This window comes from Brassica napus, chromosome C2, assembly GCF_020379485.1.
Source record: "Brassica napus cultivar Da-Ae chromosome C2, Da-Ae, whole genome shotgun sequence".
NCBI lineage: Eukaryota > Viridiplantae > Streptophyta > Magnoliopsida > Brassicales > Brassicaceae > Brassica > Brassica napus.
This window is the reverse complement of record NC_063445.1, coordinates 21,871,163-21,887,385: the sequence shown is the minus strand read 5'-3', so window position 1 is coordinate 21,887,385 and position 16,223 is coordinate 21,871,163. Positions and strand designations below refer to the sequence as shown.

Here is a 16,223-nt window from a genome sequence, read left to right as displayed (position 1 = left end):
TTTTTTTTGGTTTGCCTTCAGATTTTTTGGATTGGATTCGTTTGGGAGTTATGCCAACCCTTTACTTAGTGTCGCTCGTTAGGATTTTATTCCATTTCAAATTAACTAGACAAGGTCTTTGTTTTGGATATTTTTAAATAACTAATATTTTTTTATTAACGATTATTAACCTTTGATATATAGGAAAAGAACATCATGTTCATGTGTTTGGGAAGAAAGTAGATGCCATAACTCATGTGCACGTACATGTGTGTGCACATTCTAATCCTTCCCATTACTATATTAGTATTTTCTGAGAATCAATCGGCATTCATACCTGGAAGAATCATCACTGAAAACATCTTGATCACTCATGAAGTCCTCAACTACCTCAAGGTATCTACAGCTGAAAAGAGATGTGGCATGGCAATAAAGACCGATGTTAGCAAAGCCTACGACAGGTTGGAATGGAATTTTATTCAATCTGTCCTAGAAAAAATGGGTTTCCATCAGACTTGGATCCATTGGATGATGCAATGCATAAAGACAATCTCCTACTCTTTTCTTATAAACAATGTGGTTAGTGGAAAATTCTTACCTCAAAGGGGCATACCCCAGGGCGATCCTCTGTCCCCTATATCTTCATTCTCTGCGGAGAAGTACTTTCAGGCCTCTGCAGGAAAGCTCAGTCAGGCGGTACTCTAGCAGGCATTAGAGTGGCCAGAAACAGTCCGAGAATTAATCACCTGCTATTCGCAGACGACACCATGATATTCACCTACTCCAACGCACACTGCTGCATTGCTTTGTCCTCAATCCTGCACAAATATGAACTAGCATCAGGGAAAAAGATCAATCCTGAGAAGTCTTCAATCACTTTCTCATCAAAGACTCCACCGGAGGTCAAGAACCAAGTGAAGACTCTACTAGGGATTGATAAGGAAGGTGGAGTGGGGAAGTATATGGGCTTACCAGAACACTTTGGACGGAAGAAGAGAGACCTTTTCGCCTCAATTGTAGACAAGATCAAGCAACGCTCCATTAGCTGGACTACGAGTTTCCTCTCAACTGCAGGCAAGGCTACAATGCTGCAAGCCGTCCTGTCATCTGTTCCAACCTTTGCGATGAGCCTGTGTAAGAAAATTCAATCAGCCCTAACGAGATTTTGGTGGGATTCTTCAGATGGAAAAAAAAAATTTGTTGGGTATCTTGGGAAAACCTCACAAAGCCAAAAGCTCTAGGCGGCCTAGGATTTCGCGACATCATCCTCTTCAACCAGGCACTCTTAGCTAAGATAGCTTGGAGACTAATAAGGAAACCGGATTGTCTCTTGGCCCGTGTTCTACTGGGAAAGTACTGCCATAAATCATCCTTCCTCAAAGTCAATCATGGTTCCTCATCTCACGGTTGGAAAGGCATTCTTTGGGGACGTGATCTACCCCTCAACCACCTAGGGAAGTCTATCGGCAATGGGGAATCAACTAGAGTATGGCAAGACCCTTGGATCCCATCTGCTCCATCGCCAACGCCCTATGGACCTATACAAGAAAAAGATCAAGACCTTATGGTGTCAGACCTCCTCACAAGAGAAACAAAGGAATGGAATGCACTTTTGATCAATGAGCGCTTACCAGAGCTACTTCACCATATCCAACTGATCAAACCCAGCCTCCTAGGAGCTCCAGATGCATACGTATGGAAGGCAGACAGTTCTAGCTCATACTCAGTTAAGTCAGGATATAACTCACTGCATTACCCTTGCTCCCGACCAACAGTCCCACTATCAAGACTGCTAACAGAGCCACAAAAAGATCCCAACAACAACAATGCAGCCGCTACTGTCGCCCAAGATAACAACTCGGGGGACTTTGATTGGAAGAAGAACGTCTGGAATATACCCTCTTCCCCAAAGCTCAAGATGTTTCTGTGGAAAGCGGCTCAAGACTCACTCCCTACAGGTGCGAACCTATCACGGCGTGGAATCTCGTCAAATGTGAACTGTGTCCACTGTAACTGCCAGGAGACCACGCTACACGCTCTCTTCAACTGTCGCTTTGCGCAAGAAGTTTGGAAGTCAGGACCTTGGGAGAGCTATATGGATCACAATACACTCAACTCCTTCCGAGGACTCCTGGTGAGCTCACAGAGAAAGAAGAACCTCCCACCATATGGAGTCTCCATCAATCTTCTCCCCTGGATCTGCTGGTCCATTTGGTGCTCTCGCAACTAACTCCTCTTCTAAAACAGGACATATTCACCACAGGAGACCTTCAACAAAGCTATCCTTTTGGCGAGGGAATGGGAACATGCCCAAAAACCCAAGCCAGCAAGAGGACCTGCTACCATCGCAGCCCCGCCGCTCCCGACTGAAACGAGCTCTGCAATCCGATGTAACACAGACGCGGCCTGGAAGCCAGACTCAACAACAGCAGGAATCAGCTGGATCTTCACAGCTCCATCTACCGTGGAAGTCAATAGGGGATCGAAGATTCAGATGCATGTCTCCTCCCCACTTCTCGCAGAAGCCTTAGCCATCAGGGAAGCTCTCCAACAGGCGATCTCCCTTAAACTCACTCATATCTGGGTACGCTCAGACTCCCAAGTGCTCGTTAGAGCAATCGACCGGAATCGAAGTTCATCGGAACTCCACGGAGTTCTCTCGGACGTCACCGGCCTCACATCGTCGTTTATTTTCTGTTTCTTTTCTTTCATTTCTAGGAATTCAAATGGGCCTGCAGATGCCCTAGCAAAGGCCTGCCTTGCAAACTTTGTATCATCTGGGTTTTAAGCTACCTTTTTATTTAATGAAAGTATTAGTGTTTCAAAAAAAAAAAAAACACAACATTAAATGACAAAATGATCCAATAACTCTTTTAGTTTTAACTGATGATCTCTACATGTTCGTCGTCTTCAAACTCATCACCCATCAATCTTTCTCTTGCCTTCCTCACCTGCAATGCCCACATGATTCATATGAATATTAAATAGACATCAATTTTACGTAACTCTCTTACATTGACTAATCATGGTTGTGCCTTCACAATCATTAAATGTATGAAACCAACATATCAAAAGGCGTATCACTTTCAGTAATTTACTAACCTGTTGTTTCCAGTTGGTGAGGCTGACGATAAGACCAAGCAAAACAGCTTGTACACAAGACCCAACTGTGATACCAATCCAGAGTCCTCTTCCACTCATTTTAAACCTAAATCCTAATACAGCAGCAGCTGGTATTCCAAAAAGATAATATGCAGCTAGGTTAACATATGCTCCAATATCTTGCCTCCCTGATCCTCTAGCCACACCTGTTTTTATTCGTTAAGTTAGTAGTCTCTTAATTAGTCAATGACTACGACATTATAGGATCAGAATCTAACCTGAAAGAACTGCGTGAAGGGCATCGAATATGACTGATAAAGAAACCAGAGGTGCCATTGTTCTTACATAATCCACAACTTCGGTTTCTGAACTGAATAGGTAACCAAATACGTTTCTTGCAGCAAAAACTATTGCACTCACCATAACTGATTCTACTCCTGTGATAACCATCACTGTGTAAACTGCCATTCGAGCTTTTTTCGGGTTTCCAGCTCCTAATTCGTTTGCAACTCTTGTACTACAACACCAATAAAACAGATGTGATGAGATGGTTTTGAGATGTCTCCCTTTCTTATTAAATCGAAAAAGAAAAAACCTTGCTGCTGCGCCTAGACTCTCAGGTATTTGGTACAAGGAGGAGATTGTTGATAGACTGTTAAAACAAGGAAGCATAAGTGTTTTTATATGATGATATTTCATTCCAAAATACAAGCAGAGTTGGTCATGGACATAGCGAAGTAAAACATTAGTCTTACACTACAAGAAAACAGCGGTATTCTGACGGACATTCCGACGGAAAATGAAATCCTCGGCATATCCCGAGGAATTTCCGAGGAAATTCCGAGGAAACACAAAATTGGGTTTCCTCGGAATTTCCTCGGAATATACCGACGGAATTCCGAGGAAATATCAATCCGTCGGAATATTCCGAGGAAATTCCGAGGAAAAATGGGTTCCTCGGAAAAAACCGATGAATTCCGAGGAAATATTATAGCCGTTGGAGAGCCGTTGGGGGATTTTACAAAATTCCGAGGAAATTCCGACGAACTAGCCTTTTCCGTCGGAATTCCGTCGGAATTTCCTCGGTCTGTCGGCATGATTTAAACTATAAATACAAGCACTCCTCTTCCTCTTCATTCACTCCATATCTTCATCCTCCCTCTTACTCTATTTACACACGAATTTGATTCATAAAAAATATGTCTTCTTCAAATTATTTTCGTTCTTGGATCGATCGACCTCATTTGGATCCGAACACGAGATTGCTTACGGAAGAATACCAACGAGGTATAACCGAATTCATGGGGTTAGTTCACCGACAACCGGAAGAAAAAACAGGTATGTTAAGATGTCCTTGCTCTAATTGTAAAAATAGAAAGGTTATTAAAGAGTGGGATGTTTGGACTCATCTATATTTGAGTGGGTTTACACGAAGTTACAAAATTTGGTATCATCATGGGGAAACTGATTATGAACATGGTAGTACTAGCGAACCTCAGCCAGCGGTTAGATTAGAAGAACCAATTAGAACGGATGTAGATTATGGTGTAGGTACTGAGCAGATGGTAAATGATCATTTTAGAGGGGAAGATTTACCCAATGCAGAAGCTAGGAGATTTTATGATATGTTGGATGCTGGAAAGCAACCATTGTACGAAGGTTGCAGAGATGGTCATTCAGCTTTATCATCTGCTACAAGATTGATGGGCATTAAAACAGATTATAATTTGGCTGAAGACTGTGTGGATGCGATTGCTGATTTTGTAAAAGGTATTCTACCCGAGGATAATGTAGCTCCTGGTTCATACTACGAGGTTCAGAAACTCGTAGCTGGTCTTGGTTTATCGTATCAGGTAATAGATGTATGCAGCGACAACTGCATGATTTATTGGAGGGCGGATGAACAGCGGGTTACATGCAAATTTTGTGGAAAGCCTCGTTATAAAGATACGAGTGGAAGAGTTCCAGTGCCATATAAAAGGATGTGGTATTTACCTTTGACGGAAAGGTTGCAGAGGTTGTATCTGTCTGAACGCACAGCGCAACCAATGAGATGGCATGCGGAGCACTCAACAGATGGTGAGATCAGACATCCTTCAGATGCAAAAGCGTGGAAGCATTTCCAATCAAAGTATCCCGACTTTGCGTATGAGAGAAGAAATGTCTACCTTGGATTATGTACTGATGGTTTCAGTCCGTTTGGCAAGAGTGGAAGACAGTATTCTCTATGGCCCGTCATTCTTACACCATACAACCTACCCCCAAACTTGTGCTTGCGACGAGAGTTTTTGTTTCTCTCGATTCTCGTTCCCGGACCAGAGCATCCTAAGAGATCACTTGATGTGTTTCTTCAGCCACTAATATATGAGTTGCAACAACTATGGGCTCAAGGTGCTGAAACATACGATGTTTCGTGTAAAGAAAACTTTCAAATGCGGGCAGTACTAATGTGGACAATAAGTGATTTTCCAGCATATGGTATGTTGTCTGGATGGACAACGCATGGAAGGCTATCATGTCCATATTGTCAAGATAACACTGATGCTTTCCAACTAAAACACGGAAGGAAAACGTGTTGGTTTGACTGTCACAGGAGATTCCTACCACCTGATCATCCATATCGTAGGAGTAGGAATTTGTTTACGAAGAACAAGAGGGTGTTTGACAGTCCACCTCCGGAAATTTGTGGGAAAGATTTGAAGATACAACTAAGAGATTTTGGTGCAGAAAGGACGCCAGACGTCGGTGGACATGAGCGTTTTCCGGTAGATGCTGTTGGAGAACTACATAACTGGCACAAAAAAAGTATTTTCTGGGATCTGCCATACTGGGAGGATCATCTGCTAAGGCATAATTTAGATGTCATGCATATTGAGAAGAACTTTTTTGACAATCTCATGAACACGATCCTTAATGTTCAAGGTAAAACAAAGGATAATTTGAAGTCAAGACTGGATTTAGTCGATATATGTGCTCGTTCAGAACTTCATGTTGATGAGAATGGTAGGGCTCCTTTTCCCATATACCGACTTGATGCAGCGGGAAAAGATGCGTTCTTTGATTGGATTTCAAACGATGTGGAATTTCCAGACGGTTACGCATCAAATTTGCGTAACTGTATCGACAGAAAGGAAGGAAAGTTTACTGGCTTGAAAAGCCACGATTGCCATGTAATGATGCAGCGCCTCCTTCCGTTCGCCTTCAAGGAACTATTACCACGAAATGTTCATGAAGCAATTGCAGGGATAAGTGGTTTCTTCCGCGATTTATGCACGAGATCAGTGACTCTTGAAGGTATTGAAAATTTGAAGACTAACATAGCCGTGATTCAGTGCAACCTTGAGAAGATATTTCCTCCCTCATTTTTTGATGTTATGGAGCATCTTGTTATTCACCTGGCAAGAGAATTGGAACTTGGTGGTCCTGTGCAGTATAGATGGATGTATCTGTATGAGCGGTATATGTTCCATTTGAAGAAGATGGTGAAAAATTTAAGTAGGGTGGAAGGTTCTATAGTCGCACAGATGATCAATGAAGAAACTTCAAACTTTGCCGAGTACTACTTTCCAGCAGAAGTTCAGACCAAAAACAGAAGACCTGCTCGGCATGATGATAGAGGCGAACGGGCAACATATCATGTTACGGTTCCAGACATTTTCACAGACGTTGGACGACTTAGCGGAAAACCAAAGGACCGTCGACTTACTGAGCAGGAGCGCAGTCATTTGCAAACATATTTGCTCACCAACTGCGAAGACGTTCTTCAATATGAGAGGTAAATAAATGAGCTTACAAATTTTTATTTTAACAAGTTGAAATTTAAATCTTAATTAATTACATTATTGTCATCATATACAGGATTTTCATGGCAGAAAAGCGGTTCGAGTATAGATACGCCACAGAGGACGAACTAGAAGAAATGAAGCAGAGAGAATTTACTGGATGGATGTTTACTTATGTGAGTGCTTTAAACAAATTAAAATATATTTTATCACATATTTATACTAATTCACATTTATTGATATAACATATATATATGTGCTATTAATAGGTGTCTGCTGGTTTGGCCAGAGGTGAAACATTTGACGATTGGATACGTGAGATGGTCGTTGGACCAAACTTTGTTGTGAAGTCATATCCGAGATTTTGTACTCGAGGATATGCATTCACAACTCAGAAGAGGAGACGTTCGAGTACGACTTATGATGCTGGCGTTTGTTCTGCATCAGGAGATGATGTATACTACGGACACATACATGAGATTTTGGAAATCAAGTATTTGGGCATGGTTGGATTGCGCTGTACTGTTTTCTATTGTGATTGGCACGACAACACTCCAGATCGAGGTGTGAGAACAGATGCATTTGGTGTTACATCAGTAAATTCGAGGCGAAAGCTGCAATATTATGATCCTTTCATTCTTGCTTCTCAGGCCGATCAGGTAATTAAATGTTAATTATTCAGAATGATTCATCATCATGTGTATTAATTTATAATTTTTCTAAATGTTACAGGTTTGTTATATCAAGTACCCCCGGGTAAGGAACAGAGATGATCCATGGGTTACTGTTACAAGACTCAACCCGAGAGGCCGAGTTCAGGGAAGTTCTGAGCTGGAAGACCCACTACAACCAAGCACATCCGGCAACTTAAGTGCAGCAGAAGATTTAGCTGGAGTTGGCCTTGTAGTCGATTTAACCGACTTTGGAGAGGAAGCCGTCGTTCACGTAGAGGATGAACCAGTGATTGGAGAGTTTCACCAAGATCCAGATTCAGATTCATCTGGTGATGATGACTCGGAAACAGACTACCATTGATTTTTTTTTTTTTTTTTTAAGAAATACCGAGGAAATTCCGAGGAACACTTGATATAACCTCTTTCCTCGGATATTAGTTATTTGGTTTATCTAGCAAGGCAAAGCTGAATACGAATTAAAAACTACTCAAAACACAACCAAATAAAACGAAGAAACCATGTAAAAGAAATACGAACTCATAATTAAGAAAAAAAAAAACTAAGTTCAAAATTAACAGAAAATAAGACCATAAAACGTTAGAATAGAAAAGAAAATAAAATAGCGCGGTCGGAAATCAAATGGCAATACTGGCCGGTGATAGCTCCTACTCCTCGTCTCCTGCTCCAGATGTTCCTGCATCGTTGGGTCTCTTGGACCTCTTTCTTACCCTGTGTGTACCACTCGAACCCGAACCAGAGCTGGATGGAGAGTTGTCCCGATGAACTACATCATCCTTTTGGCAACGACACGGCCTGATACGTGAAATGGCAGCCCAGATCTTGTGTAGCATGTCGTTGTTTGTCTTTATGCTCTGATCTCTCCAATGTTGTTGCTGGCGCGAAGTGGCGTTCGGTGGAAGCTCTTGCAGCTTGTACTGGCTGGAGTCTGATGGGAGTAGCTGATGGGGTTGTGAATCATCTGGAATGGCTTGTGCAGCCTCATCTTCTCCTTCTTCATCAACCACGGCCTTGCCTTTGGTCTGATATTTTGGCGTGAAGAAGGATGGCTTGTCTACTAGTGCGGTAGCAGGGGGTAGGAACTCAACTGCAGCCTCTGAAAGTAGAGCAGTCAGGCCGATCTGAGGCAGGTGGCAGTAGAGTGTTTTCTTCGCTCGGTCCTGGAATACGTAGACGTAAGGACCATCCCGATCGATCCTCGAGTGGGGACCAGCTATGAACTCCTTACTTACAAGATTTTTGACATCCAGGTAGTTCCAAGCAATGTTGTTCGATCTGTCCAGTGCTACCTGCTGGTTCTCGCAGTCTACACCCACATGTCTAAGGATCCGAGTAATCACTGCACCAAATCCACATGCATTGCTCTTGGATTTGGTTACTTTCCCCTTGTATCCTGCTAAGTTTGCGGCCAGCACCGCTCCCATGTTGAAGGCAGTAGCAGGTGGGAATGTAGAGTTTCCAAATGCCGGTAGCAAATGCCTCACACCTTGGTACAGGAGGCACAACTCCCATTGCGTGACTGATGCGGCTGTGGTTGTCCCGTATAGCAATGAGCCAATGAGGCGTGTGGCATATCTCAGTACTGGGCTCCGGATAAGTGACTCCTTTGCCTGAGAAGATCTATAAACCCCTGTGCCAATCGTTTCCCAGAAGTTCAACAGCTCTGAAGTCCAATAAAGACCAGATGTCCTCTCCCCTGCACTCAATCCAAATAGTCCGCAGAGGTCTGTGAAAGATACCTCAAAGTATACTTTCTGCACTACGAATGCCAGAAAACCTTCCTGATGGCTATCATTGGGACGGCTGACGTATGCGGATGCTATGAACTGGCGTACCAACTCCGGATAAGTGGGTTCGTTGAGGTTGCATAGTTGGCCTAGACCCATGTTCTGGAACAGCCCAATGTCTGATTTGATTCCCAATATTGTCATCGTCTCAAGACATGCTAGTTGTGTAGTCGGAATGGCTACCTTCTTCATGTTGTTGTAGTGGGTGGTATCAGACTTATCCCACTTCTTTGGCCTTTGCTTCTCTCGCTGAGACGAACCCTCTTCTTGTGTGTTCTTCTTTGCTGATGTTTTCGTGCGCTTCATTCTCTACAAAATAGAATCATTGCTCTCAACATGGTTATAATCAATTAAGAACTCAAAGCAACATGAAAATGAAAGGCGAAATCGAGTTGTGATAAAAAAAAACCAAATTGAAAAAAATTCTCAATCCCTAAATCATCTCAAATCCTGTTCCAAACTCGTTGATCACAGACAATTGTGTTCTATTCCATGTTTAAACATCTGTTTCATGCATATTTGATCAAGGAATCAACACGGAAATAAGAAATTCACAAAACCCAAAAAATTGCTCAAGAACACGATTTCAGAATGTGGAGATTCGCGGAGTATACCTGTCTTAGGGTGAAAACGAGTGTAGGAATCAGGTAGAGCTCGAAAAATCAAGGGGAATAGAGCCCAAAATTGTTCAAATCGGATGATTATAGAGAGAGAAAGGGGGGGCGAATTATAGGGGAAATCGGAGGGGATGAGAGTTCTGAGGTTTAGATCCAAAAAAGGTCGGGTTTTGCCTTATAATTCTGTTTCCCGCACACGCATCGATCGATGCGTTTTTGAACAAATACGGATCGATCGATCACATTCTTACGCTTTGGTCCATCTTAGTGATCGATCGATCCGTTTTTGGACATATATCCATCGATCGATCCGTTTATAAAAAAACTTACAAGATTTTCCGAGGACATTCCGAGGAACATTTGAGATTCTCGATCGATCGATGGGATAATCTCATCGATCGATCACATTCTTACGGTCCGGTGCATCTTAGTGATCGATCGATGCGTTTTTGGACATATATCCATCGATCGATCCGTTTATAAAAAAACTTACAAGATTTTCCGAGGACATTCCGAGGAACACTTGAGATTCTCGATCGATCGATGGGATAATCTCATCGATCGATCACATTCTTACGGTCCGGTGCATCTTAGTGATCGATCGATGCGTTTTTGGACATATATCCATCGATCGATCCGTTTATAAAAAAACTTACAAGATTTTCCGAGGACATTCCGAGGAACACTTGAGATTCTCGATCGATCGATGGGATAATCTCATCGATCGATCACATTCTTACGGTCCGGTCCATCTTAGTGATCGATCGATGCGTTTTTGGATATATATACATCGATCGATCCGTTTATAAAAAAAAATTGACGTATTGAAACCCCAAACACTAGTTCCTCGGAATTTCCTCGGAATATTCCGAGGAAATTCCGAGGAAGAAGAGGGTTTCCTCGGAGTTCCCTCGGAATAATCCGAGGAAATTCCGAGGAAATAGGGTTTTTAAACCGAAAACAACGTTTTGCGGTTTGAATAACACCTATATAACCCTTATTAAGTGTCTTACGTTCATTATGAAGTCAAATATTTGTTCCTTACCGTATAATTAACACTTTTCCGATTGTATGAACGAAATCCCACAACATAAGAGAAACACTTATACCTTTTAATGAACGGTAAAGGGAATACTTTCAATTAGTTTTGAAATTTGTTATTTCATGGTTTATGCTCATCTATACAAAGAATCCTCAATGGTATGCATTACAATTGTATAAGAAATGAAATACGGCAAAAAAAATTGATGTTTTGAAACCCCAAACACTAGTTCCTCGGTATTTTCTCGGAATATTCCGAGGAAATTCCGACGGATATTTTACTATCCGTCGGAATTTCCTCGGAATATTTTCATTTTACCGGGCAAATATTTCGCGAAAATTGAAATTAGAATTCCGACGGAATTCCGACGGATATTATCCGTCGGACCCTAGGTTTTATAACCACGAGCCCTTCTTCTTCCCCATTTCTCTCTTCTTCCTCTGCGCGACTCCTCTCTTTTCCGGCGATTTCCCCCTGAAATCCGACGATATCTCCGGCGATCTCCCCCTTCTCTTACACAAATCATGTAAGGACCCTATCCCACTCTCTTAGGTTCTATTTGTTAGGTTTTTGTGTAGTTTTGATAGATTTTTGTTAGGGTGATTGGTTAGGATTGTGATTTGGTTGTATAATAGGTTTAGAATTATGATTTGGTTGAATAATTTGTTTTGTTGAATTGATTTAGAATTTTTTTATTATTTTTTTATTTTTTTTTGTATTTATAAAATCGATTTTTGTATATAAAATCGATTTTTGTATTTTACAAATCGATTTTTCTATATAAATTCAATTTTTTGGATTTTACAAAAAAAATTTGTATATAAATTCGATTTTTTGGATTTTACAAAACATTTTAAATATCTATAAAACTTTTTTTGTGATTAAAAACTATTATTTGGGATTAAAAAATATTTTTAATATATATATATTATTAAAACTATTTTTTTGTAATTATTAAACTATTTTTATTTATTAAAACTATTTTTTGTTTATTAGAACTATTTTTATATATTTATTAAATATTTTTAATATATATAAATCTTTTTTTGTGATTAAATTATTTGGGATTTTTTTTAAAAAAAAATTAATTTATATATTTTTCTATTTATTAAATATATTTTTTTAATTTACAGGTCTCATGATGATCAGACCCGGCCTCGACAGCGTCGTGGTTGTGGTGGTACGGGGAGCCAGTCTCGGGATTCCAGCCATTTTCAGGATCCCCCTTCGCCCCACAGCTCCAACCATACATCTCCCTCTGCTGCACCCGCTCCTGCTCCTCTCGCTCCCGCTGCTGCATCCGCTCCTGTTCCTCCGGGTCCTCCGGGAGTGATGCGTGTTGCGGAGTTGGTTCAACAGCCCGGTCGTGACCATCTTCCGTATCTCACTCCGTATCCACATGGACGGGGTCAAACATGGTAATTAAACATTTTTTTTCTTTAAATTTGGATTCATTATTAACCGTTTATTCTTTTTATTAGGTTCAACCGATCCGGGAACGGGATCAGCGCATGGATCAACCGTATGATGTACTCGGCCCTCGACAGTGGACATCCGACTTTCACTCACTTCCCTACCGACAAGCAGGTTCTGTGGTTTCGTCAGTTTGCGGTAAGTATTCTAATTTTTTACTTATATTTTTAATCTTTAATATAAATTTTCTACTAATTGTTTTTTTTTTCAGCAAGAGTTCAACTGGAATTCCGATGAGACGCTCTTTATCTATCACCACTTCGTCCATAAAGTTATGGACAACTATGGGAAGCAGATCCACGAGTGGAAGAAGAAGTGGGAAATCAATAAGGTTCGATTTAATTTATTAAACAATTTTTTAATTTATTAAACTATTTTTTAATTTATTAAACTATTTTCTTTTTTTTTTATTAAAAGGTCCCAAAGTCGATGAACGACACGGTCTGGAAGGAGTTGTGTGCGCATTGGGATAAGGAAGAGACGAAAGAAACTTCTTCCACCAACTCCACCAACCGCAGGAGCGACCGTAAAGGGAAGGGCATCTACAAGCATAACTTGGGTGCTCAATCTATTGCCACTCTGGGAGATCGCATGGTAAGTTCAACCGCTTTTTCTTCAATTATTTGAGTTTCAGAATTTTAATTTATTGTGCATTTCTTCTAATTTCTAATGTTTCTTTAATTTATGTTTTTTTTCAAGGCGGAAGAAAATGATGGCGAGCCGGTTGATGATCTCGCCCTAATGAGGAGGGCGTATACCAACAAGAAGACCGGCCAGATTGATGACGGTCTTGTGAGGGACGTGGTCGACCTGGTCCAAACTCAGGTGGTAGACGAAGTGTCTCAGCTTCAAACCGAGGATGACGCTTCGACGGCTTCGACCAACTTGTCCCGGTTTCGAATCAACGAAATCGTTGAATCCGTAAGTTCTTTTTTTTTAAAGTTCAATTCATTTATTTCTTGGTTTAAATTTGTAAATTTGGCTATTTTCTATTCAGTCGGTTCCAAAGAAGAAGGGACGTTTGGTCGGTTTGGGTCGTCGCACCCGGTCGGTTCCTCCTTCTTCTGCACCACCGCCCTTTGTTGATCCAGAAGTACTTACGGCTCAGTTGAAGGACAAAGATGATCGTATATCTTTGTTGGAGACCCAGATGGCGGCTCAACAGGCGGGCTATGAGGCACAGAGGAGGCTGAACCAGCAAATGATGGAGATGATGCAGAGGATGTACCCGAACGAGGTGTTCCCGGACGTGCCAGACCCGTAGTTTTTTTTTTTTTCCAAAAACTCGGAATGTTTTATTTTTATTTGTGAAACTTTGAATATTAATTAATATGATTTCAATTTTAATTTTAATTTCATATTTTCGAATTTAAATTTCAGAAATTTTATTTTTTTTAAAAAAATTAATATTTTTTACATTCCGAGGAAATTAATTATATTTTTTACTCGATCGATCGATGCGTTTTTGGACATAAATCCATCGATCGATCTGTTTACAAAAAAACGTTCGGAATATACCGAGGGACCTGTTCCGCGGAATATACCGAGGGACCTGTTCCGCGGAATATTCCGAGGAATATGTCCGTCGGTATATTTCTATCGATCGATGTATATATGTCCAAAAACGCATCGATCGATGAACGTCCGAGGAAATATCCCGACGAAGTTCTCCCTCGGTATATTCCGAGGACATTTACGACAAACTAGTGATCCTCGGAATTTCCTCGGAAGTTTGTTTCCTCGGAATTCCGTCGGAAAATTCCGAGGGATTTCCGAGGAAAGAAGAAATTTCGAGGAATTATTTCCGACGACTTGTTTCGTCGGTATGTCGTCGGAATAACGATATTCCGATGAAATTTCGACGATTTTTTCCCTTAGAATCCTTGCTGTTTTCTTGTAGTGTTAAGCCACCAAAAGTTTTAAGAATTAATATAAACATATGCTCTCAAATTGATGAAAAAATAATGAAAATTTTTACTAAATTATATTTGGCCCCCAAAATCTTAAAACCGGCGCAAGTCTTTAGAAGATAAGGAACATACCACACTGAGAGAACAGAGGTTTCTAGCTTCGGATTCGGTAATATCCCAGAGAGCATGACAAGAAACTCGAATGACCACCACTCAAGGCTAATTCAACACCATAAACACACATGTTCATTAAACTCAGTTCAAATGTAATATTATATACTCTGACCAAAACCAAAAAAGAGGCAAAGAGGTTGTTCATACCAAATCATAGAAGCAGATGGGATACCAAACCGGAAAAACTCTCTCATTCCTTTAAACACATTCACGGAGATCCTTCCACGGGTCTTGCTACAGCTAGAAGAAAACGTCATATACAATCCAAGAACAGTCGCGTTAAGCCAGTATGAAACACTGATCGCAATAGCTGCACCTAGGCTTCCAAGCCCAAACTTGAAAACCAAGCTCCAGCAGAGAACAACATGGCAACATAGAGCAGACATTGAGCTCATAATCAAAGGCAAAACCAAACTCTGCGCTTGGAAAAACCGAACAAGCGGCTGTAGTGTTGCGTAAGCAAAGAGAGCTGGCATGAGCCAAGTGGCAAACTTCCCTGCTTCGTGAGAAACAAGAGGATCTTGTCCGATGAAAGAGAGTATCTCACCCATGTAACTCCATAGAATAGACAAAGGGATAGAGACAATGAGCAGAGAGAAGATCCCTGTGTATGTATGTTCTCCAAGCTTTTCAAACTGCTTAGCTCCATTAGCTTGGCCACATAAAGTCTCCAACGCACTAGCCAATCCAAACTGTAAACAAATAATTTTTTTTAAATAATTTACATAAATATAGATCTTTAAAATTTTCTTAATTAAAATTTTTACTAAATTATTTATAGCTCCAACATCTTGGGGTCGGTCCTGATTAATGGCATAGTTTTTCAAAAAAAGAGAGGATAGAGAAAGAGATCATACGACGAGGCTAAAGCCTGTGACGCTGCAGAAAGAAACGGCGATGGCTGTGCTTGAGAGGTAAAGCTCACCTAGATGACCAACCATCATGATGGATATGACTTGAAGAAAGTACATGGATGAGTTCACTGCAATCATAGGACCTGCTATGTAATTGAGCCTCCTCATCTCCGGGAAAAACCCATCTCTCGTGTTGACTTCTTCTTCTCCTCCGGCTAGTAAAGCCTTCTCCGCCGTGTCCATTTTTCCTGAGTTCTCTGCTGTTTCTCCGGAGACTTCGAGATTTGTGATGAATAGTAATAAAAGTCTCCCTCCTTTGTATAGCAGTAGTAGTAGTTATTTATATTTGTGGAAGTTAGCGGAGTGTCGTGTTATGATTCTATACCTCTTCAAGATGCAGCAGCGTCTCACTTTGTCACCGATGCATGTGTTCTCTGTCATTCATCTAATTGGGCCTAATTAAGAAAACGCATCTGAGATTAACCTTTGGTGAAAGTTGCTATATTGAAATTACAAAAGTTATATACATTGTAACTTGTTAAAAGAGTAGGAACAAAATTTATAGTTCTTTGATTGGTTAAAAGAGTTTCAATGTTTATTATAACATATCCAATTCATGTCTGTATTTACATATAATATTATTTAGAGGTAAATTTATTCCAATCCATTTTTTCGAAATAGTTTTTTCTCTTTCTTTATTTAAGAAAAATAACATTTAACAATATTTAGAATTTATAAGAATACTATTTTTGAAGAATGCATTAGAATAAATTTTACCTTATTATAAAATTATTCTATTTTATACTATAAA

The 16,223-nt window shown here is 40.5% G+C and overlaps 2 protein-coding genes across 3 annotated transcripts; one reads left to right on the top strand and one right to left on the bottom strand.

Annotated features, from left to right (window-relative positions):
* The first annotated feature begins 746 nt into the window (after positions 1 to 746).
* Positions 747 to 2,767, top strand: LOC125582248. Its single transcript, XM_048748841.1, has 3 exons — positions 747 to 1,113; positions 1,221 to 2,184; positions 2,227 to 2,767. Exons 1-3 carry the CDS (start codon positions 747 to 749, stop codon positions 2,765 to 2,767), a joined length of 1,872 nt encoding a protein of 623 aa, XP_048604798.1.
* Positions 2,753 to 15,869, bottom strand: LOC106449679 (protein DETOXIFICATION 14-like). Of its 2 annotated transcripts, XM_048748425.1 has the most exons (7): positions 15,416 to 15,862; positions 14,706 to 15,250; positions 14,517 to 14,603; positions 3,677 to 3,733; positions 3,360 to 3,598; positions 3,082 to 3,287; positions 2,753 to 2,930 (listed from the first exon to the last, which is right to left on the bottom strand). In XM_048748425.1, exons 1-7 carry the CDS (start codon positions 15,653 to 15,655, stop codon positions 2,859 to 2,861), a joined length of 1,446 nt encoding a protein of 481 aa, XP_048604382.1. In that variant the 5' UTR covers positions 15,656 to 15,862; the 3' UTR covers positions 2,753 to 2,858. The 2 variants fall into 2 exon arrangements, with proteins under 2 accessions (XP_048604382.1, XP_048604383.1); XM_048748426.1 differs by lacking the exon at positions 3,677 to 3,733 and having other exon boundaries at positions 15,416 to 15,869.
* Between the last annotated feature and the right edge of the window lie 354 nt (positions 15,870 to 16,223).